At 34.5% G+C, this 26,049-nt stretch overlaps 1 protein-coding gene across 1 annotated transcript in view; it reads left to right on the top strand.

Moving 5' to 3' along the window:
* DGKB (diacylglycerol kinase beta) overlaps window positions 1–26,049 on the top strand; it is a 708,671-nt gene that overhangs the window by 194,706 nt on the left and 487,916 nt on the right. The window contains exons 7-9 of the mRNA XM_028164532.2: window positions 10,635–10,684; window positions 13,934–14,008; window positions 18,411–18,530. Of these exons, the coding sequence (XP_028020333.2) occupies window positions 10,635–10,684; window positions 13,934–14,008; window positions 18,411–18,530 (245 nt within the window). The remainder of the gene's footprint in view (window positions 1–10,634; window positions 10,685–13,933; window positions 14,009–18,410; window positions 18,531–26,049) is intronic.

The following is a 26,049-nucleotide window of genomic DNA, read 5'->3' as shown; positions in this document are numbered from 1 at the left end:
AATAATTTCTTAAATGCCAAGCATGAGAGTTTCATTTCTAGAAGTTGACTCTGAATATTATAAATAATTAAACAATAGCTTTTTTTTCTTTTACCATGTAGCAGGCATTTCAGATAGAGAATTTCAATCTAGTTGAAAGGAAATAAGTGCTCTTTAATAACATACAGTGACTGAGCTCTCTCTGGTGGCAAACTGTACTCATTGCAAGGCAAGAAAATACTTTTCAAACCTTTACTGCAAACCCAATCATTTAATAATCTATTCTATCTCCAAAGCCCTTGCTAAATACAGAGCTGGTGGTTTGTTCAATAAGCTGATTAACCTGATTGTATTAGATATCATTAAAATGAATTAAATTTTTTTGCTACTGAAATGATAGTAAAGATAATGAATCCTAAATTTGACATTTCTAAAGTAAATGTAGAATATTGTGACACCTCAGAACTATGATTGGGTAGCATGTTTAGTTTAACAGTAACTTTCGATAATATTTCTCTTACTAATAAAGAATTTAATATAATATGATTATTTAATAGTAACACCTGCTTAAGTTATAAATAAACCATATTAACATCATTCTTTAAATACATATTTATTAGTTCTAAATGTTGAATATTTGCATTTCAAGATTTATTTGTATTCCTAAGAACCTACAGAAATCTCTCTCATTCCAAAATAAATATTAATGTTTAGTGAATTTCTATTGAAGTAATGGCCAGAGAGAAAGTTTTCTCAGGTGTTATTAGAACTGTGTTTGGGATGATTTTAAAAATATAAAGATTCTATTCCAGGTCTGAGAATAAATAAAGGCACCATTACTTCTCCCCAACATGGTCTTTGTGATCCAGTTTAATTATTTTTAGGTCAACTGCAAGTATTTTGTTTCTAAGGTAGAATTCCTAAGAGGTAATGTTGTAAGTTCTCAATTTGAATCTGTGTCTCAGCAGTCTTTGTCCACAGTTGCCAGGCAGAATGTTAACCCACGAGTGATTCAGAAACACTTGATGAATCAAGTTGAACCTGACCTGCCACTTACCTCTCTCTAGTGTTATCAATCCCCTTCCCTCGGTTCTTTAAGTTTTCCAGCTCTTTTTCGAGCTTATACCATTCAGTTGCATTTTCTTTTTTTCTCAACCATTTCTTTAGACTTTCCTCATAGACAGACTTGTTACCATCTGGCATTACTTCTGTGATTTTCACCAGACTCTTGAAAGAAAATGCATTTCAATTTCAGAAACTCATTAAGGTTCTAGCTATGTTCTAGTTTTCTTCTCTACTATCCTGAAGTTTGGAGGACTTTAAACTGGTCCTTACTCATCTGGAGCTTGTGTTTGTTGGTTTGTTTTTTAAATGCCAGTGCCTGGCTTTTTCCTTACTCATCTGGAGCTTGTGTTTTTTTGTTTTTTTGTTTGTTTGTTTATTTTTTAAATGCCAGTGCCTGGCTTTTTCCTACATCAGTTAAATCAGAATCCATTTCTTTCGCCCACTTTCTTAGCCATGTACTTATACATTTTTCCCTTCTACAATTGCACATTTACAAATTCCTAACATTCATACAGTATATTATATTATAGATTCTAAAAATTTTTTCAATGTCTTTAAAGATATTTAACAGTTGTCAATTTAATATATATTTCCAAGATGGTTATGACTTATTAAACATAATATATACTAGAGGAAAGAAAAGAAGAAAATAATTAAAATTAACACAGAAGTAGATATAATCAAGCACCTAATATAGTTAACTTTTGCAGGTGAGCGATGTTTTTGAATCTCAGTTTCTAAGCAGCTAAGCAGAAAGGAGTACAGACATGTTGTCTTAGGCCAGAGGTTCTTGAACTTTATCGCACATAAGAATCATCTGCAGGGCTTATGAACACACAGCTTGCTCTGCCCCAACTTGAGTACATGTGATTCAGCAAGCCTGGAATGGGACTTAGAGTTTTCATTTCAGGTCATGCTGGTGTTGCAGGGACCACATTTTGAGAAGCATTGGTTTATGCAATTCCTTCAGTCCAATGAAAACACACACACACACATAATTCATCTGAAACTACAATTGTTCTGGGAATTGATGGTGGCATTATTTGATACATTCTTTTACCTGGGTTATTAGATAAATTAATGACATGTTTTAAATGTTTTTTCCCCAAAAAACAATGTTTTATAAATCTATTCAGTGCTTACTGCCACTTCTAATTTCCCCCACCTCTCTTTTCTGCCAGGCATTTACAAAATGTTTAGAATAAAGCTTTTTTTTTTTTTTCATTGAAAGGAAACTAACAAACAAAAGCTTTTGAACTTTCCACTGATTATATGCCATTTCTTCAACTTGCTTTCCTTCACTCAATCTTTGACTCAATCCTAATGCCTCTCTGTGGTCTTTGCCAGTTCTGAGGCCCCGTCAAGTAGAAGGTATTTATTTACCTGTTCCCACAAACCCTTGGAAAGTATGTGTGCATGCATGTGTGTGTGTCCTGAAGTTGTGGAGGAATTCTATTTTTATGTCTCCTTGCTGGTGGAAGTTACCAACCATCGAGGTGCATAGATAAGAACATTGTACTGGGGCTGGTTTGCCCTCTTCACCTTAAGCCCAATACAGTACTTTAGTGAGAGTCATTCAATACATCCCTCTTTGAGTCTCCTTAGATTCCTCAAATTCTGTGATCTCAACTCCATTTTATTTCAGTCACCCACTTTTGTTGCAATACCCCAAGTCTTTTAATTCCCAAAGACTGCTCTTATTCTATAAATTTAAATTCTAGTATTTTACTTTGACCACAGCCTATGCTCACTTAACTTCTTACTTTCCTACTTTGAATTTAAATATAGCATAGCACAGTACTCGAGAGCCTGGACTCTTCATTTCACTAACTGAATGAATCTTAGCTTTGACCCTTACTATCTGAGAGACCCAGGCACATTTTTAAAACCTCTCAGGCCTCAGCTTCCCCAGCTGTAAAATTGGGATCATAATAATGTCTATCTTGTATGTTTGCTATGAGAATTAAATGAACCAATATTTGCTCACATAAATTGCTTCACATTTATGTGACTGTTAAATGAAATAAAAGTAAGTTAAGAATTCTTACCCCTTGGCCGCTTCACTTCCTCCTGAACTTGCTTGCTGCTTTTGGGCCTCCCACCCCTTCAAATATAGAATGACCCCGTAATTCGTGAGGTCAGTCATTCCTTCTCACTTACTTTTGAACATCCAATTTATTTGCTCATATACTGAGCTGCCAGAGATTTTTTGAAATAATAATATAATTCTGTGGATTAGAACTCTTCTCAAAACCTCAGCTGGCCTTCAGTGCCTTCAGTGTTTCTCTGGTCATTGACTTCTCCTAGTTAAAAGTTCATTCAGATGCTTTGTTGCTTCAAACACGCACCTAATTAATCATCATCTCACTCATTAGCTGTAAATTCTTGTAACTTCCTCTCATGTTACCTAAAACTTGTCAACTTCTGTACCTGTTCTTTCCTCTTCTTCTGACTCAGGAAGAACGTGTCCCTTTGGTAGTTCCCTACTGAATAATACTTCAAAGTAAGCCCTTAACTTAGCATCCATAAACTCATCTGGCTCCACAATTTGACCCCAGCCTACTTGGCCAGTCTTGCATTTGGCTATGACCTGTACAAAAAAGTCCCAGCCATATGAATCTACTTTTTAATCATCAGACAAACCCTGAACTTTTCCACCTTCATGCCTTTGCTTATAATGTGCATTTGCTAAGGGTGTATATCTTTCCCAGTGTATATCAGATCCAGTCCAGTCTACACTTGAAGCCTAGCTCACATCATGAGTCCTCTTGCCATCTCTAATCAGATTATTTTACTCTCCTTCCTTGTACCATTGCACTGTGTATAAATTTCCCACTCTAGCACCTACCACTTATATATGTGTGTTTTTCAAAAGATAGATGCTCAATAAATGCTAGTTAAATGGAACTGTATTGAAGTCTATGGGTGCTTGACAAGAGGAAGATAATGCGAATTATTGAAGGCATCAAATAGTACTAAATTTATACTTTTATTTTAAAGTATAAATGTGGCATTCACATTTGGGTTAGTGTTTATCAAATTATTAATGACTTAGCTAGAATAACTTTAAGTTAGCTTACAGTTACTGAAAATATATCACTAAAAAGAAATCAGTAGGAAAATGTCCAGAAAAATACATAATTGACATGCAGATAATGAGGACTACCCTGTATGTTAAAGTCACTGCTCTGTCTAGTATTAATCTTAGAACCACTGAAATTTAATATTGAAAAGTCCTCAAATATCATCTAGTTAACCTTCCTACATTGTCAATGAAAAAATCAAAGCCCAGAGAGACTGGTTATTAATTATACCACCAGTTTAGCTATCTGTGACTAAAATGTATGATTTCTGACCTGCTGTATAGGTGCTCTTTTTATTTTGAAAAGCTGCCTTTCTTTGTTTAGATTATTGTTTCTTTTGTGGAGAAAAGAAGAAAGTATAACAAAGTATAATAATATTAGATGTCAAAAACTCCAAACAAATGATTTTCACCTCTGCCCTTGTGGTTTATTAAATAGGTCTTGAACTACATAAAACAGTAAAAAATTGTGAGTTAAATGAATTCTGGCTTAAATGCCTTTTAGAACATATACTTTCTAATCTTTAAAAACAATTTCCATAATAATATTTTCATATCAATAACATATTACGCAAAGTACAAAAACATATTCTATGGGAAAATAGGTTAAAAACTTGCAAGTCTTTTGGAAAAGAAACAAATTCTAGATATAAAGAATTACCCTCATATTGCGTAATGTGCCTTTCCTTTGAGCTTTTAACCAAATTCATGTGTGGGCACATAATTGTTTCTATATAAAGTATAATTGCATGAGCATAAAAATAGAAAAAAAGTGGGTTAAACTGGTTTGTAACTTTGTAAGAGGTACCCACCTTTGGAAGCTATCATGTTGACAGAATAATTTTAATATTGGGCTTAAATTATTTTTGTACCTAAAAATCTATATCCTTATATGTTGGTTTTAAAAATAAAACCTCTTTGTTCAATGATTCACTTGACCTTGGAGACTAACTTTACTTTTAAATTCTAAGGAAAAAATAGTCTTATTATAATGTTTGAGGATCACTATTAATTTTCTCAGTATTATTCAGGCATGCTTTTAAAAGGGAAAGGTTCTATAGGCTTACCAAGCCAAACAATTTTTATTTTCTGTGGTGTTAATAACTGCCTTTTTTTCTCTTTATTTGATTAGTTTCTCTGTTCCTATATAACTAATTCCTAAATCCTCCACCATAAATTCTGGTTTGGAAACTTGTGCTCTCCATCTGTTCCTTCATCTTTTCATTGTTAGTTACCGTCTCCTTTATTTTACTTGTTCAGTCTTTCTGAAATCACTATTTTTAGATGTTGAAACTCCATGACAGAACTTTGAATTATTATATTTTTTAATTTTCCTGTTTTCCAACTTCTTTTCTTTTATGCCTTTCATTTGACATCTGGGACATCTTCTACATCTAGGATGACTTCTTTTTTTTTTTTTTTTACTCTTTCTAGCATAATTTTCACTTCACAGAGAATCCGTTTTGTTGTCAACACCATCCTTATTTGCTATTATTCTTATTTTATGGATTGAACCTTTCTTCTTATTTATAAGGTTCCCCTCTCCCTGCTTTGCTGGTTTCTTCCAAATTACTTTGTTTTGAAACAACTACTTGGTGGTTGTGGGTAGGTGGGTGGGTAGATGAGGTTTAAATCTGACTCATTAGAGATGAGGAAGGGGACTTACATTTGTCAGTGTTCAGTATATACATTTTCACATGATTACACTCTTTGGTATTGGACCCCTACCATCAGAATTCCTGAGCACCCTGAACACAGAGTCCCTGTGGCTTGACTGCCATAAAGCTCAAAGATCCAGTCTTCTTTAAGGTAGAGGGCTGGCATACCCTCAGGTGCAAGCTGTGAGGGGTAGTGTTTAAATGTGTAATTTCTTTTCATGAAGATTATGTTTCCTTTTCTGTGTGAATCTGTGCCTCCTCTTCACCACCAGCTTACGTCTATATTTCTCAGGTTTCTACATCAGTCACCATGTGTTTTCCAGCCTCTAAAATTTTATTTTTCTTGTCTCCTCTCACGTTTTCTTTGTACTTGTGTGTTTATGCCTATTTCATCCCTTACTGTTACTGTAGTGGACCTTCAATAGAAAGGCAATGTAAATATGTGTGTTCAATATTTCTTGTTTTGCATGACCCCACTACAATTTTAAATTAGGAAAGTAGACTTACCTCTGAAAATTGAAGTCCTAGAATTCCTCTCTCTCATCAGAATCAAATGAAACTTTTATCTTTGATTTATAATTGGTGAGATTTAGACTACAAGTTACTTAGTGCTCAATATATATATACTGTTTTTATTATTGCTATAATTATTAACTAAAACATACAGTTCTCCAACTTTGTTCCTTGGTGAATTAGACAGGGTTTATAGACAGCCATTAACTCCTGTTAATGTGTGTAGAAATTAATATAAAAATATACTAGGGCTTCTTCTTCATACAACAGTAAAGTGTTCTCAGACCAACTTTTCTGCTAGAAACAACTAGAACATTTGAACTCAATATTTTTGTTTTAAAAATCTGTTTGTAAATTTTAGGAAATTATCAAGGCAAGTTGGATTTGTGGGTTAAATTTCTGGGAGCGGGGAGCCAGGCTTTTGCCACTATTTTAAAACTGTAAATTCTTAGACAACTGAGAGGCTGAGAAGGTAAGCAGCTTTGGTAGACTGGTCTTGGGGAAAAAACTTGAATTCTGGAGTCTTTCTAGCAGGCATATGATGGTCTCTAATTGTGGTTTAAATTTCCATTTTCTTTACGATTGGTGATGTTGAGTACTTTGTTATGAGTGACTACTCACGTCTCTTCCATTTTTGAAGCATCTGTTCGATTTTTTGCCTCTTTCCTAATTGGGTTGTTTGATATTTTATTACTGAGCTAGGGTTTGCTCATATATTGTAGAAACAAGTCCTTTGTTAGATATATGTGTTCTGAAAATTTTTTTTCAAATCTGCAGCTGGCTTATTTATTTTCTTAATAGTCTTTTTTTTCTTCTTTTTGATGAGCAGAAGTTCCAATTTTGATGAAGTTTAATTTACCTATTTTTAAAAAATCTTTGATGGTTCATATTGGCTTATGTTGAGGTCATGAAGATATTGTCCTGTATTTTCTTTTAGAAGCTTTATAGCTCTGCTTTAATGTTAAAGTTTCGTTTCAAAAAAATTTAGTTTTAAAGTTAAAATTCAGTTAGACCTAATATTCATGTTTGGTGTGAAATAAGGGTCAAGGTACTTTGTCTTATATGAATATCCATCCAGCTGTTCCATCATCATTTTTTGAAAAGACTTTTCTTATCTCATTGAATTGCTTTGGTCCCTGTTGACCATAAGTGTGTGGATCTCTATCTATATTCTGTATTTCCCATTGTTCTGTTGTGTAGCCCTTAGTCAGCATGTCACTATCTTGATTCACTTGATCTTTAGCAACTCTTGAAGTCAGGTCATGTAAATCCTTCTGATTTGTTCTCCCTTTTCAAGGTTGTTTGGGGTATTGTAAGTCTTTTTTATTTTTATGTAAGTTTTAGAATCAGCCATGTTAATATTTAAAACAAAGCTACTGGTATTTTTATTGAGATTGTATCTGTTATATAGAACAATCTGTGGAGAATTTACATTTTAATGATATTGAATCTTCCAATTCGTGAACATAATATATCTGTTCATTTATGTAGGTTTTCCATAATTTTTCTTGGTGCAGTTTTATATTTTTTGCACAGAGATCTTGTCCAACTCTTGATAAATTTATCTTACGTATTTAGGTTTTAGGATGTTATTGTAAATGATATGTTTTTTTTTCATTTTCTAATTGTTCTTCGCAAGTATGTAAAACTGCAATTGACTTTTTAATCCTACCCTATCACTAAATACATATACTTATGTATATTTATATATAAACATATGTCTTAATATTTATACATTATATAATTTCTAATATAAAACATATAACCTATATAAGTTATATAAGATCTAATTATATAGTTATATAAGTTCTAATATAAGATATAATACATATCATATATGTTCTAATAATAAGATATAGATAACATATCAGTTACATAAGTTCTAATACATATATACATTATGTAAATTCTTATATATACATGAAATATGTATATATATACGTTCCAATTCTTTTTGATGATTCAATAGAATTTTCTAAATGTACAAACATATCATTTGTAAGTAAATATAGTTTTAATAACTCTTTTCTTATACATATGACAACCCATCACTGCTTCTTTGTGGACAGACAGAGCAGCTTTCAGTGCTACCACCCCTGTCACACACCCCTTTCTTCAATTACTGCTGTTGCTGCTGCCTCTCATCACCATGGATTCTGTGAAGCCCCTTTCTTCTTGGGTCACTAGCATCTGATTGATCATCTGGGCTTGTGCTTCCGATTGGTAGAGGCTGGGTCATGTGCAAACTCTATTTTCAAGTCAGGCTAGTAAAGGAAGGTATCTGGCTTTTCATCTGTTATTGTGCTTTATAAAGTCTGGCTTTCAGAATTTAGGAAGATGTTTCAGATGCTGCCCAAAATGAATGACAGGTACCCACACACCCACCCCACTTGTGTGTACGTCTTTGAGCTCATGTTTCCAACAACATTTACCAGTAGACATAGGTAAATGTCCATATACCTGAGCTGTATGAAATGGTTTAGCAGTCATTTACTCCAATAAGGATTAACAGAGTCACAAGTGTCCCTCATTCTAAAATATAGTTAGGTTTTGGAAGTCCTTGCCTTGTTCCTGGTACTTACCCCTTCTCTGAATGGTGTATGAATTCTTGCCACTTAAAAAGGTATTTTTACCATTTTATGCTATACTAGAAAATCTTGAAATGCTTAGTATCCATGCTGTGGTAAGTTTTTTTGTTTGTTTCTTTCTTTCTGAATTTTATTCTCATTTAGTATATGACAGAGAACAATTATCATGGTTTGCAAATCAAGATATTTACATTCTTTAGCAAGCCTAACATTCTATCCTTTAATTCATTAGGTATACATTTCCCCTTACATTTCAACATCTTTAAAGTTTGTTTCCATTTTACAGTGAATAGAACACGTTAGCTAGATTGGCGGCATTTTTTTCCTTTTAGTGATGTGCAGACTAGTTTTGCATCTTATAAATATCTTAGAATTTTTGAAATATAATACTTATTTTTAAATATAAAAATAATAATGAGTTACAGATTAAGGTCACTGCATAATTATGTCTCCTAGTTGTCAATGTCTTTGGTTAATATTATAGACCTCAGACATCAAGACTCTCCAGGAAATTATACAAACCCAACACAAACCCTCATTTCCACTCCTCTATTTTTACAGCTGTGTCATTCTTCTCTGTTTATCTCAAAACGGCACCTGCAGCCTCTTCTGTAGTCTCCTGGTGGTGTGTGAATTATACAAGGGAATCCTCAGGCCAGGCATGGACCTCTGCCATCCTGCTTTCCTGAGCTCCCTAGCACAGAGCCAATAGTGTCTTTTTCCTCATTTGATTAGTTCAAAGAGTGGTTACCCTATGAAACTACATCTCCGATTTAAACAAATACACCATTATACCCATGATAATAATGCCATTTATGTCTTTGCATTCCCTATCAGGAAAATTCCCTTATTTTGCACTAATTTTTTCTTTCCCATACTGCTTAAGGATTAATCAAAACAATGGCTTATATTTGTGTAGTGACCTACAGCTTTTGATACACCTTTGTGTGTATCATCTCACTTTCACAACAAATGTGTCTTTTTTTTTTTAATTTGCATTGGAGTATAGTTGATTTACAATGTTGTGTTAGTTTCAGGTGTACAGAAAAGTGAATCACTTATACATATACATATCCAGCTGATTTACAACATTATGTAAGTTTCAGATGTACAACATAGTGATTCACAGTTTTTAAAGATTATACACCATTTATAATTATTATAAAATATTGGCTATATTTCCTGTCTTGTACGGTATATCCTTATAGCTTATTTTATGCATAGTAGTTTGTACCTCTTAACCCCTATCCCTAACAGATGTGTGTCTTATGACAGGGTGATTATCCTCATTTTATAGATAAGAAAACAGCGTTTGACTAAGCTCACATAACAGTGGATGGTAGATTCCAAATTATAATTGATTTCCAGACCTCTGAATTAATTATTTCTTCTTATCCACTTTGTCCTTTAATATTCAGACTCTGAATGTCTGAATTCCTTCTCTTCTGTTATTTTCGAATTTCCATTTAATGATCTTGTAATACAAATTTGAACAAACAATAGCACTTTTTAGTGTTTTCTAGCTATATAACAAAAATTGGTAGAATTTATATCTGATATCCAGTATTTTTATTAATGTTTAATTCATCTTTAAGCTTGAGAAATGATCCCAAAATCAATTGCTTTGAGGAGGGGAGGGATTTAGTAGTATTTGTTTTTGACAGAAAATAAATTTTAAAGAATATGCCTTATTCTAGCATTGATCTTACTCGCCTATAATCTTTTTTTCAACACCTCTTTTATTTCTAGTTATGTTTCGCCTCTATGACACGGATGGAAATGGCTTCCTGGACAGCTCGGTAATTTTTTTCTTCAAATTTTCTGTGAAAATTTCAAAGTAGTTTGTTCTGAAAAATGCAATGAATAAATTTATAGCTATTACCACAGAAGACACAATATAATTTCCATGCACTCACACAGCATTTTTATCATCTGACTTTCTGAAAGCAAGTGATCTGACGAAACTGTTAGGATTACAGTTGTTCTACTGAATAATTTTACTACAAAAAAGTGACTTTTTATATACAGAAAGATAAAAAAGACTTCAACCCTGTCTGAATAAAATATAAGAGAAAGATGAGACCATTGATCTAAAAAGAAAAAAAATGTCTGTGTATATATATATGTATATATACATGTATACATATATATATATCAATGAGATTTGACACTTAGGAAAATATCAAGAATACAGGTAGAATTTAAAGGAATTATGAAGTTGATTCAATCATTTTATTATTTTCCCGCTTTTTAAGTACTGTTACTCACATATGTTGATGAAATGGGTAATTATACTTAAAACTGCTTTGGCAAACTTCCCTTCTCATCCGATTTTAAATCCAACTTGCACTCTATCTATAGTTTTACTCATAAAAATCAATAGAAGAAAAATACCGTCTCACAGAAAGTAATAATTAAATGTTTATTTTATTTGTAATATATGCAAATCATTGACAGTTTTCAGAGGAGAAGTTAGACTCTTAGTTCTCAAATCAGGGCCTCCTGAGTATCTCCATCTCAGTTTCCACCAAAGATGTATTTTCTATTTAACATTTTGTATATTATATCATGTCCTGTTCTATGAAGGAAATATAAGAATATTAACAGAAGAATAAGTGTCACATTATGGAAATTTTGAAGTACATAGGTGCATGTAAAAACAAATGTTTTGATATATTTAATATTGATTAAAATAAACATTATTTCTGATAATGAGTTTCTCTCATCATCTGATGTACCTCTCTATGGCAGAACTCAAACAGACTTTTACAAGCAAAGCAGTGAAGTTGGAGACATATTTATGTAACACTGAATAGGATAATGGTGCATTAGTTTCTCCAGAGAGAGATAAAAATATATAATTCCTACTCTAGGAAATGACCACCAATCTGAATTGATGCTGTGATTGCGGGATTTCTTATGTTAGGGTCTTTCTAATTTTTCAAATGCTGTTATTTTTAAGTGCCTAGTAGTGTTCAGTTTTCCACTTAGGAATGTTAAGCAACATGATACATTTGCTCATTTTCTGGTGGCATTTCACGACTAGAAGTTTAGATTTCTTCTACATATGTCAATAAGCTTATTGTAGCATTTCTGACTACACTAATGCAAATTATATTTTTAATGCAGATTTGTTTTCTTTTTCTTTTTAATTAAATTAAAACAATGTTTCTTTACTAGGCTCTTAGCCATGGGTTGGCAGCTGATTAGAAAATTCAGTCAAATGCTTTTCTTGGTCTCTGGCCATTTTTTGGTTAACATATAGTAGATTACTAGCAATATTTATAGCTATATTCCCAATATTAAACAATGAGCCGAGGATAAATAAGTTTGTTTATGATTAAATTAGTCTTTTTTAAAATAAAGATCTGGATTTAATTTCTATGATTTTCTCCATACAATTTACTGCCCCAGGATATTTCCTTCACTGTCAGGTAGGAAGTGCACCTTCTGATATCATTTGTCTTTGAAATTTAAAGGCTATGTTCATGTACTGGAGACAAAACAGAAGAAAATTAATACTTTGAGAAATGACCAGTATGTCTAATAATGCTAGTTAATGTTTATTGATCACTTGTGCCAGATAAGATAAATGTATTTCATATAACAGCATATTTAATCTTGGTAGCAACTCTATGAACTAGGTACTATTAGAATACCCATTTTACTGTTGAGGAAACTGAATCTTAGAGAGGTTAAATGACTTATCTAGTACCACATATGTACACAATAGTCCACCAAAAATAGTTTCTGTTCCTCCAAACACATCCAGAGACTTTAACGGTTCCAAACCATTAAGGCGTATATAAGCAAAGATAAAGTAACTGGAAGATTAGTTACACACACACACACACACACACACACACACACACACACACACACACACAATTCTAGCCTCTAATTGCAAGGGATTAGTGTTTAAATTTTTTCTCATCTGTAATAAATAAATACATTTATATTTGCATTGTTTCTGGGATGACCTGTGTTATATAACATTTTCATGATTCCATATATATATTTTTGGAGGGAGAGAGTGTAGCTTTCTTCAGCTTCTCAGAGGGATCCATGAATCCCCCCCCACAAAAAAAACCCTCTTTTACTATATTTTCTTCTTCATTTTATGCATATTAACCACGTACATTAGATGAGAGGTTTTAGTAGAATAAATTTTATTAATATACTTTCAAGCCTTATTCTTTATACTTCTTATATTTTAAATTATCATACTATGAAATACCACTTTTAATTGTCATGGACGGACTACCCTTAAAATTATTAGCATTCACAAAGTATGTTTAATCTTTTCTGAAGATACAGAAAAATTAAAACATTAAATAAATCGGTATGAAAAAATGTTATAATTTATTTAGCCAAGGCATATATATTAACCAGCAGTTCTTCAAAGAGCTGACGTTGAGCAGAAGAATGTGAAAATTCAGACTAAAATTCTATCCCCTCATAAAATAAACTCTGCATGCACTTAGCCTCCAAACCTTGACCTGAACACACCTCTAGCAGAGCAAATTTTACCAGTAAATGGCTAGAACCGTCAGTATACGTTCTCAGTGTATCAGAATAAAAATAAAACTCTCAGCTGCCCTCAAACCCTTCCTCCCACCCTTCCACACCTGTTTTCAAGCTGTGGGGTCAGGATACTCAGTACCTAAAAATCACAGCTTTTTGGAAAATATGCAGGCTCCTACTTTCATCAGATGCTGCTTTCCAAACAAAAATTTTCTTAAAAATCTTCTCCTGGAAGAAAACCTTTCTTTGTATAGTTGTGCCCTCTCCTGGTGAAGGTTTCTAGACAAAGTACAAAAGGAATGTATATTTAGGCTCTTCTTTTATGTATAGTTAATTAGACCTTTAAAATGAAGAGGTATATGTTTACTTTTTATATAAAATTAATCATCTCACTTCTTTAGTTTTTGAGCTACATGTTGAACAAATCAATTCCTGTAAGTCAAAGTTGAAGAACTTACTAAGACCTTGTATTCATTTTCCCTCTCCTTCCTTCCCTCCCTCCTCTCCCCCTCCCTCTCCTCCAGGAACTAGAAAATATCATCAGTCAGATGATGCATGTGGCAGAGTACCTTGAATGGGACGTCACTGAACTTAATCCAGTAGGTATAGGAATGATTTAACTGTTGGCTACATTCTAGAAGACCCCTTTCTCTTTCATCTTTTTTGCAATCCTAATATATTGCTGGCATTTGAGTTTTTAAAAATTTTTATTGGAGTATAGTTGATTTACAATGTTGTGTTAGTTTCAGGTGTACAGCAAAGTGAATCAGTTATACGTATACATGTACCCACTCTTTGTTAGATTCTTTTCCCATATAGGTCATTACAGAGTATTGAGTAGAGTTCCCTGTGCTCTACAGTAGGTCCTTATTAGTTTTCTATTTTATATATAATAGTGTGTATATGTCTTTTGATAACTCCAAGTTACTATTTCTAATCAATAGCCAAAGTGGATTCTGAACAAGAAAAAGTATATGTCGTTTTCTGAAGCCCTTAATAATAATAACTTTTGCTTTTCTTCCTCATGGAAATTAATTTGAATGGTAGTCTAATATAGGTGTAGGTGAACAGAAGCTGCTGATGGCACTGCCAAGGTCATACCATGCCACAAAAAAGTCAGAACTGACATGTTTTTTATGATCGCCATGATTTTCCTTATATGGAAATAGCTAAAATATTCAATCTAAAAGAGGATGAAGGCGATTAAGAAGACGATAATGATGGTTTACTATGCACAGTGCACTGTTATCTTTGCATATGTGTTATTTAAGGCTCATAACTCTACAAGGTAGATACTACTATTTTATTCATTTTACAGATGAGGAAATTGAGACCCCCAATATTTTTTAATTTATTTTATTAAAGTATCATTGCTTTACAATGTTGTGTTAATTTCTACTGTACAGCAAAGTGATTCAGTTATATATATATATATATATATATATATATATATATACATTCTTTTTCATATTCTTTTCCATTCTGGTTTATCACAGGATATTGAATATAGTCCCCTGTGCTGTACAGTGGGACCTTGTTGTTTATCCATTCTATATATAATAGTTTGTATCTACTAACCCCAAACTCCCAATCCATCCCTCCCCACCCACCTCCTCCTTGCCAACCACAAGTCTGTTCTCTATGTCTGTGAGTCTGTTTCTGTTTTGTACATAAGTTCATTTGTGTCATATTTTAGATTCCACATATGTGATATCATATGGTATTTGTCTCTTTGTCGGGCTTACTTCGCTTAGTATGATAATCTCTAGGTCCATCCATGTTGCTGCAAATGGCATTATTTCATTCTTTTTTTGGCTGAGTAATATTCCATTGTATATATGTACCACATCTTCTTTATCCATTCATCTGTTGGTGGACACTTAGGTCGCTTCCATGTCCTGGCTATTGTAAATAGTGCTGCTATGAACATAGGGGTGCATATATCTTTTCGAGTTACAGTTTTGTCTGGATATATGCCCAGGAGTGGGATTGCTGGGAGACCCCAAAATGTTAGTTACTTGCCCAAAACTCTGCATCTAGTTAAAGATCGAGCTAGGAAACTTTAATCAAATTGTTTCAAGAAATAGTATCTAACAATGCCTATAAGAGCATTAAAAACCTCTTATTTTCAATAGATTTATACCAAAGTTACAACATTATTCAAATGTGTATTAACCCAAACATGATTCGAAACTTTTACTTTGGCCACAGGGATATTAGGGGGAGAATGTTATTGATTTTAGTTTCTCTTTGAAACCAACTAAGTTTAGCATATTGTACATTAATTAAGTAAATACAAATCAATTTTATGTAAATGGTTTACATTTTGTATGAATTCAAAGAACCTATTTAACCACATAAATTCACATTTATGCAGTCAACAGCATGGTAATGGCATGATTATGTGATAGGAGCGGTCTGATAGCTTTTCCCTTGCTTTGCAAACTAATGCGGTTAAAGTACAACAAAGTCAACGCAATGTCATGGAAAGGGAGGGAGAGCACCGTTCTTACTGGGATTAGGGTTTTCCAAGTTTTAACTCAGCTGATTTTTCTTTTCCCTTTTTTTATTTTTGAACATGGAAACGCACATGCTGTGCACATGATGAGTGGTGGGTATCATTAACAAAATTGCAGTTTGCATATGGAATAATAAAGTAGATGGTAACGTATTTAATTCTAAGAATACCGCTTGATTCATCTTAATACTATTTTCACTGAAATCAAAGGACTCATAAGTTCTGCTGCCTTTTCTGGTTATGTTAATGTAAAACACAACATTGTAAATGTAAAAGACACATGCACCCCTATGTGCATGTGCATATAATTCACCTATCAATCAAGGCTCTTGTCCTCACGGGAGTAATAGAGGGAAGGGGGTCTTTTTCAATCAGCTTTGAAAGCAGAAGGAGGCACCACCACATCACCGTATTTGGCGGTGGGGGGTTTGAGGAAAGAGGGATCTGGATGCTCTAAAGAAGGAACAGTTAGTGGTCGGGCAGTCTAATTAGGACAAATACCTACTGGAAAATACAAATAAAAAGCTATATAGGGCTTCCCTGGTGGCGCAGTGGTTGAGAGTCTGCCTGCTAATGCAGGGGACACGGGTTCGAGCCCTGGTCTGGGAAGATCCCACATGCCGCGGAGCGGCTGGGCCCGTGAGCCACAGCTGCTGAGCCTGCGCGTCTGGAGCCTGTGCCCCGCAACGGGAGGGGCCGCGGTGGAGAGAGGCCCGCGCACCGCGATGAAGAGCGGTCCCCGCACCGCGATGAAGAGTGGCCCCCGCTTGCCGCAACTGGAGAAAGCCCTCGCACGAACCGAAGACCCAGCACAGCCAAAAATAAATAAATAAATAAAAATTAAAAAAAGTAGCTATAAAATTAAAAAAAAAAAAGCTATATAGCATTATTAGTCATTTGTGACACATACTGACAAGTCTGCCCTTTCTGTGGTCAGTATAGAGAGTAAAGATAAAAGACTTGGCTGTTTGCTGTCATAGTAACTGCCTCATTCTGCCTGATGATTCAGCAGCTCTCCCCATTTTAAACACGTGTGTACATTTGTACACATTGATTCCTGGTAAGTTTGCATAATAACTAAAGAGAATTGTACATTTCAGGTTGATGGCTCAGGGTAGACTGAGATGCCCTTGAAGGGAGTTTTTAAAACCTAACCCAGGTTCTACCATTAGATTTATTAAGTACAATATGAAAGTATCAGCCCTCTGAAACAAACGCTCTGTGTTTTACTTCTCTCCTCATTTGTTCATTTCTACTAGTTCATCAGAGTGTCTTCAAGGGGGAGGGCCTTTTAATGAGACCTTATGCCATTTTGCCCAATTCTAAATGATTTCCCTTGTCTTTCATTTTGAGTGTAATGAAATAATTATTTCAACATCACTTTGTTCCAAAGAGTCTCTTTCCGCTACCTATAGATAAGTTTGTTTCAATGAAGGGAAATAATCTGATTTTCAGAAACTTCCTGAGGAAAGACACCAATCCACTAAGTTCAGGGGTGTTGAGACAAATAATACTTCTGTCCACATGTCAAGTTATTCCATGTATTGCACCTTTTCAAATTTTTCTTCTAATGCTCTCTGTATTTCTTTCTTTTTTCAAATTGATTAAAAGTTCCATATTAGATAAAGGTGGTGAGTTGCTTCCTTCACGGGATTCTACCATGTTTGTCACTTTGGTGCCATTAGATGGGAGGTACTTTGCCTTCCCAGCAGCCAAGGGTAATATGTTTGGGTAATATATATTAACAAATATAATTTCTGCTAATATAACACTAACAACACCTATATTACACTTACTATATATGCTAGATACTCTTCAAAGATACTTATAATGTATTAGCACATTTGACCTCACAACAACCCTTCGAATTAACAACTAATATTAGCACTATGCAGCCGAGAGATAAATATATTACAAACAGACACTACGGAGAACATTTTAGGACACTCTGTGTAAGTCTTCCTTAGAAAAGAAATCTAATCAAAAAATTATTTGATTGTTTAACTTCTTGGCTCCATTAAGTTCTGATAGGCAATTAAAAGCAACTTAATTCCTCCGCCCCACACCACTTAGCAAAGAATTATTTCAGCTCTTTGCCGTGAAGTTAATTTGGTCTGTCATTATCTGGCATATATTTGAATTTAAAAAAATAATCTAGAGAAAGCAATTAAAGATCCCTTTCATGCTTAGAGATACCTTCTTGTTTAAGCTGTACCATCCAGTGACAAAATATTTAAAAGTTAAGCATTTATTTATAAAAGTTGATCAGTGTAAGTAGTCAGGTTCTCGAAATCATAGCAAAGGTACTGTATGCTCAATAATAGGATTAACATGGTACCGAGTTATTTAGATATTTACCTCATCTCTGTACTTAGTTGTTACTCACAGTTTATTATAACCAATTCAGTGCAGTACTTTGTTGTGTCATATGAAATTTATTTTATTGACTTATTTCAAGTTTTTCCTCATCTCCTCTTCTCCAGATCCTTCATGAAATGATGGAAGAAATTGACTATGATCATGATGGAACAGTCTCTCTGGAGGAGTGGATTCAAGGAGGCATGACAACCATTCCACTTCTTGTGCTCCTGGGCTTAGAAAATGTAAGCATTTACACAGAGGGGGTGGCCTGGTGGTAAGTCAGTGGGGTTCTCTCTTATACATTTTGATTATAAATTCATCTGGCTATTTTCTACCATTAAGTATATAGTGAGTGCCTGCTTCTTCTAAATACATATGTCACAGTACAAGTTAACAATAACTCCTTGTGTAGTAATACTTGCCACGAATATATTAATTCATTTTAGGTATTACCGTATTATTTAATACATAATCTCTCTCTTTTTTTCCACTATTTAAAGTGCAATCTTGTTAAAAAAAACATTGACCTTATTTTATCTAATGCAAGAAACATCCCAGTGTTATTGCATTCTGTGGTTCCTGCGGTGCTCCATCCCATTCTGTACTCCCCCTCCCCATGAAGATGATCTGTTTTATTGATAACCAAACCCATACTTGGAGGAGCCAATTATATATAGAGGTGGTTGAGTATATATGCATGTGTGTGTGTAAATGTTTTCCTTACATATCAACAGTCTGTCAAAGTTCTTCCTTCTAAGCCTGTCGAAGTTTTCTTATATCAGTGCCTCCAGTGGTAATTAAAACTGGTGGTTTGGGGAATAAAGTAGATCAACATAAGATCAGAATGTGATATGATGGTGACTTTGAGTCCAAATCTTGCTGCCCCGGCTTGGTGTGAATTTTAGTAATAGTTCATTTAAAAATCCAATGAGTCAACGGTAGATGTTTATACTTAGCTTAATAAATAAGAATTAACTATAACATGAGTATAGTAAAATTTATACTTAGGTTCAAAGAGCATTACTGATGGAAAGCACCCTGACACATAGAATATTTAGAGTTTTGAGATGCAAGAATGTAATGTCCACCACTTTGCTGCTGACCTCCACATTCTTCATACTTCCTGTTACCAGCAATAACGATTTTTCAGATTCAAGACTATGCCACAGTTACTCAAGATGCCAATTTTTTTAAAGACAGTTCTCAAGAGATCTTGCAGTCTGTGTTTGTAAAACATGTGAGAGTATATGAAAATAGGTTTGTACATATTTACATATGGGTTTGGGAATATATAAATGGGTTTCAGATGGTACAATTTGTCTCCAGTTCACCTGGATCTTCAAATTCGTTTAGATTCAGGTTAATCTTAGCCTTCATGAGGCCCATGGGATTTTAGACATGGTCAGAGGAAGGAAAAGAAAAATTAACAATAGATGATAAATAGGAAATTACCCTTAAAGTAAATAATTTATTAAAACAAAGTTAATATAGACCTTATTGTTAATAGATGCATATTTCTAGATTTTGCAAATTAATGAAGCAATACTTCTTGTATCTGATGTTCTTATACTATACATAACCTAATATGTTTTGTAATAACTTACTATATATCTCTGTATCATAAATATGTAATTATTGTTTAATATACCTTGTGTCAAAAGCATATGTAAATCAGACTGTTGGGAGAAAACAGAAAGAAAACTGACGAAATGTTAACTTTGTAAGGTTTGGTGTATATTCTATACTGAAAAATAGTTGACAAATGACTATTCAATTCTATTGATAATGGTTCCCAAAGGGAATTTTATATTTTTCAAGCTAAAATGTTTTTATTCTAAATATTTATGGAAATTCTTGTATGAGAGAATGAAAGAAGTAAGTAAATCATTTGGTAGTTGAGGGTTGGACAGGAAAGTACAGAAATGGAGATATAGTCATCTATATTTTTAATATCACAGAAAGATTTTGAAATGATGTTTTCTTTTGGAAAATACTGCTTAGAAATTCTTTAGTTTTATTCATAAATACAGATATTTGTGAAATTATGAAAATAACATTGGTAAATATAGTCTACAAATCTATGTGGATTTAACTAAAAATATTTTAAACAAATACAGTATACCTCATCAGTTTCTAGTGTAGCAGTAACTTTATTTCAACGGAATGACAATTCTTTGCCATTAATGTCCATCAGGTTAATGATACATAATTTACTTTATATTCATATTCTTAGATTTATATTTTATGTTTTTCGTTAAAAGATTTTTTTTTTTGGAGCTTAATAGGAGAAATCGATTCAGGGTTTCAAAGAAACCCAAGCTGTGTTCCAAAGTTGTGTTCCCAGTGATGGCCACTAGATGGCAGGGCTACATTGTTTAACATTTGTAGATCAACTTGACTATGAGATTGGATGGTTCGCCTGTGAAGAACAATTCTGAGAGTATTTTCTTCACTTCTTAAAAAAAGAATACGTCAATAATGTCTTTAAAATTGGTTTTTAATAAAATGGAAAAGCTATGTAATTATGATCACAAATCAGAGCATCTGTTTGTTAAAAACAGCTTTTTAATTCCCAGGCATGGTAAGTGTTTTACAAACTAGTAATGACACAATGACAACTGAGTGACGAGGGCCTTTTTTAGTAATTGCGATTTATTTCCTTTTCTGTAGGCAGTAAATGTGTTTCGTTATTACGTGTAGAGAATCTGATTCATGGTGCCATTCCCTCCTACTCCGCCCCCCACTTTTGCTTATGAGATTGGAAATCTAGACGCTTTAGGTTGAATTCAGCCATTTATTGTGAGGCCTGTCTTGTTATGTTGTCCTATATATTCTTGTCTATTGTCAATTATGAGCTCAGGGAGTAGATGCTAATTGATAGTGCATGTTAAATACCACAGTGTATTTGAAAGTGACCCTGGTGTATTAGCCCAATGACCCAGATAAGAATATTGCCCAGGGAGAGCAGTCCTCACGTGACATGTAAGGTAGAGCAGTTGTGATTTTATTGTGGTTCATTTTTCCTCCATCGACAGAATTTTTTAAAGTACTCTATTTTACCTAATACCCATTGTGGTGCCAGGATCAGAATTGTAGTTTATCAGAACCTGATTCTTCATCAAATGCTAGGGAGTAGAAATCATCTCCTTTCTCTTACAAGAAGTCCTTCAAACTTCATGAGACCCAGTATGAAATGGTATAGTCTCTTACATCTGAAGTAAAATCGAGTATTTGGGTGGCATATGTGATTTTGATTACAGTTAAAAATTTATGCCTGAGACTTGCTCACTCTTCCTTCAGCATTCATCTCAGTGAAGAATTGCTTTTTAAAAAAACCGTATTTTGAATGAAAATGTTTTTCTTTCTTTTTTTTTTTTTTTTAAAGATTTATTGATTGATTGATTGATTGATTGCTCTGTTGGGTCTTCGTTTCTGTGCGAGGGCTTTCTCTAGTTGCAGCGAGCGGAGGCCACTCTTCATCGCGGTGCGCAGGCCTCTCACTTTCGTGGCCTCTCTTGTTGCGGAGCACAGGCTCCAGACACGCAGGCTCAGTAATTGTGGCTCACGGGCCTAGTTGCTCTGCGGCATGTGGGATCTTCCCAGACCAGGGCTCGAACCTGTGTCCCCTTCATTAGCAGGCAGATTCTCAACCACTGCGCCACCAGGGAAGCCCATGTTTTTCTTTTTTAAATAACTGTATCTAGCAATAAACTCTGCTCTAGTGATTGGCAAACTTTGCCTGTAAAAGGGCAGATAGTTAATAGTTTAGGCTTTGTGGGTCATAAGGTCTCTGTTGCAACTGCTGGACTCTGCCACTGCAGTGCAAAAGCCACCACAGACAGCACCTAAATGACAGAGCAGGGCTGTGTTCCAATAAAACTTTGTTTACAAAAACAGCTTGCTGGCCATGTTTGACCCAAGGGCCATAGTTTTGCTGACCCCCAAGTTATTCTATCATTAATCTGTCATACAAACAGAATGAGTGTTAACTGTTTTTAAATTATCTTGGAAAGAGAAATCTGATTTTTTTTTTTAAATTTAGCTCAATTAGACCACCCCAGCAAGACATAAGGACTAATGAAGAGATAGTAGAGTGGCAGCGAACGTTATCAAACTGGCCTTCACCCTGGCTTGGTTACTAACTAACTAGGTCATTTTTTGCCAGTCATCTTATCTGGACATGTACAAAGAAATTAGTCAGGAATATCCCTTTCCTTTTCTGATATTCTCTCAGTTCAAACATTTGTTTTCCTCGATGAACAGGATAATTAGTAATGCTCCAATTCCTTGGATCATTATTAGGTTTTTCAAGGAAAATTCCTGAATTCATATTATCATAAAAACAGGAATACACATTTAAATAGGAGCCTGGCTTAAGATAAGGATACCTTCACTTCTTAGTCTTGGATTGTTGGGCACAAATCTGGCCTGTATGATTTTTGAAAGGTTATGTATGTTGATTTCACTATATGTTCTCAGAGTCCTGGTCTTTAATCCCTATATATAGTTTAAACTTTGCCATTGATTGAAATGTTTTAGGATACATTTTTTTGCCTGATTCAATAAAGTAGAAGTAATTCTTTGGTTTGCTTACTGATTTCTGATGAAATGTGTCCCTTGATGAGTATGATGGAAAGCAGAAGATGATGTATTCTTAATAGACTAAGCTATATTTGGAAAACTAATGTTTCACACTCTATTTTTTTTAATTTAATTTGGTTAAGATGTTGTTCTGCTGTTTGCACAATCTAGAAAGGAGTTATGAAGCTGGATAAATGCAACAATTCTTGAGATTCCACACTGGGTCACTCAAGGAAAATAACCACGTGATGTTACTGACAGTTGAAATGGCATTTGAACCTTAAGGCTATTAGGGTCTGAGCCTGATTTCAGAAAGTGGGATCTGGAGATGGGCAGTGGATTGCAGCTCCATTCAGAATTTTACAGCTTCTCTCTGCATTCTCTTTTCTCAGGCCTGATATAGTTCATCTTTTTGTCTAAAAGAACAGTTTCTTTCATATCATTATAATTTTTTGGAGACCTTGAACAGAAGAGTATGGTAACTTAATGGCACTTATTATTTCTTGAGTTGGAATCCATTTGCGACCTTAGCTCTTCTATGTGTCATAAGTGAAGTCAGTTGAAACAGGGACCTGGCTAGGTAGGGGGATGGGAGCATTTTGGCTGGGACATCAGTGAAATTTCTCCTTGAGGTCTTTTGAAAAAAATGATATTATTTATAACAGCCCTAGTTCACTTGAACACTGTCTGCAATCTTGGAGGTATTTACGGAAAAAACTAAAACTTCAGAAACCACTAAGATAATGAAATCGTTTTCAATATCTTCCAAAGAGCATTCTTCCCTTCAAAGCCTCCTTTTGACTTACAGGGGATTAGAAGGCGAGGAAGACCCTGGCACTCCCTCTCTGTGTTAATTTGCCTGTGTTTCATTAAACATTTCTCTGACACATGCACAGAACTGAACTGCTTCATTATAAAATACAGTGTTTACTAAATATCAGGAATAAATTTTTATTAAGAGTAATGTCTGGTAATGAAAAAACCAGGAGAACACAACTTTTATGAAATAAAGTATCATAAACCTACAAACATCCTTCTCAGATCTTTTGGCTGAAACACTGGGATGTTACACAACTCAACCCAATGATGGTAATAATATTTGCTGTTTATATAACACCAGTCTTCTGAGGAGCTAAATTGACTTCACAGGTATTGTATAATGAAACCTCACACCATGGCCCGGGTGAGGAAAGTGGTTACTTTCATTTTATTTCATTTTATTAGAGAGGAAAATAAGAAAGGTGAAATGGCTTATCCACATTTTCATCAGAGGCCAGGAATCAAGCCTTCCAGATTCCCTCTTCATTGCTTTTTTATAAAAATGAATTCCTCTCTATGACAATAAATATTTATTTGCAATGGAAGTACTAAGAGGTGTATGCTCTACTGGCTGATAGAATATAGTAAGGCACAGTGTCTTCCCCTTCCCCAGTAAGTTTACCATCTAAATAAGACAAACAAGACAAGACATGAAAATATATAGCGTCGGCGTTTAATTTGCGCTGCTTAGAAGTAGTTGGCTCCTGGTTTCAATTTCTTCTCTTGAAGTCACATACATATTTCATCCTCTGAATATTCTGGCAATGTATCCGGCTAAGAGCTATAAAGTGATTTAATTTGTTTTTTGGTAGAGCATTTTATGTCGGGGTAATGGATTTGTGCATCAGTGGCAGCCTGTAACATGGCTAAGTGTTCTGATTGACAGAACACCCACGTTCAGACTTGTTTATTTTTTGATAAGGAAAATGCCAGCTAACTTAGTCCATATGTGCTCTTCAACAGGAGGAGGCTTATTCACATGTAATGGACACTCATTTCAAAATAAAATGACAAGGCTTATGAGAACAGTAATACATGTGAAAATTAAATTTTCTTTTCTCCTTTTCACTTAAAAATGTCTTTTTAAGCATTAATCTAATTATTTAAACTAACGCTTAATGCTAACTTTATCAATATATTTTTTAAAAATTAACCTCTTTGGGGCTTCCCTGGTGGCGCAGTGGTTGAGAGTCTGCCTGCCAATGCAGGGGACACGGGTTCGAGCCCTGGTCTGGGAAGATCCCACATGCCGCACAGCAACTGGGCCCGTGAGCCACAGCTACTGAGCCTGCGCGTCTGGAGCATGTGCTCCGCAACAGGAGAGGCCACGATAGTGAGAGGCCCGCGCACCGCAATGAAGAGTGACCCCCGCTTGCCGCAACTAGAGAAAGCCCTCGCACAGAAACGAAGACCCAACACAGCCAAAAATAAATAAATAAAATTTAAAAATAAAATAAAATAACAAATGTTCAAGTACAATTGGTGTCTAAAAAAAAAAAAAAAAAAAGAATTCCCCCACCCTTGGTATCTAATCAAGTTCCTTAAAAAAAAAAAAAAAAAAATTTAACCTCTTTAACTTTTAACATCAGGGTATCTTATTCTTATTTGAAGGAATAGAAAATTTAAAACATAGATAGTTTGGAAGCTATAGCAAAATTAAACAAATATATAAAGCATTCCATTCACATAATAAAGACAGTAGAAATCATATGACTTGAGCAGACCAGAACTGGATTCAGAAATTACTATAAAATCTGTTTCTTAAGCTTTGGGAGAAAAACCTGAAACACCATTGTCTTCTGATGTCCCCCCCGTGGCACCTCCTGCAGAAGTGCTTTTGCTGAGAACTTGTTAGTTCTTTGTCAGGAAAATGAAGCTGAGCATTGTCAAGAACCATGAAGGGTCTGAGAGTTACCCTACTTGCAAGTGAACAAGTGAGCTTGCCACAGTTCCATGGGTGCTGGCAGAGGACGTGAGTGCCTGGGTCAGAAACAAAAACTTGTTTACTCACAGCAAAGAAGCGATAGGAGCTTCACATCTGAGCTAGTTCTCCTGGCCCATGAAGTCTCTTAGGGGTGATGGAGAGAGGTCCAAGTAATTGCCTTGCACAGCATCAGAGCTCAGAACCCCTGGCTTGGGGAAACTAAATCTTTTATAATACGCAGTAAACAACCTTGCTAAACCTTTGCTTAGAAGGGAGAAATTACCTTTATTATACCGGACAGTAAGGAAACCTGCCCTCTGCACATCTCTGTTGTGCAAGGCTGTATGTTATTCAAACACCTTTGAAAAGATAACCTGGAGAAAAAGACAGCTCTTCTGCTTACAAAATGTGCAGAAATTCAAGAGACCCATGGAGAA

The sequence above is a fragment of the Balaenoptera acutorostrata genome, chromosome 7 (assembly GCF_949987535.1).
Source record: "Balaenoptera acutorostrata chromosome 7, mBalAcu1.1, whole genome shotgun sequence".
In the NCBI taxonomy this organism is placed as follows: Eukaryota; Metazoa; Chordata; class Mammalia; order Artiodactyla; family Balaenopteridae; genus Balaenoptera; species Balaenoptera acutorostrata.
This window is presented reverse-complemented; position numbering and strand designations above follow the sequence as displayed.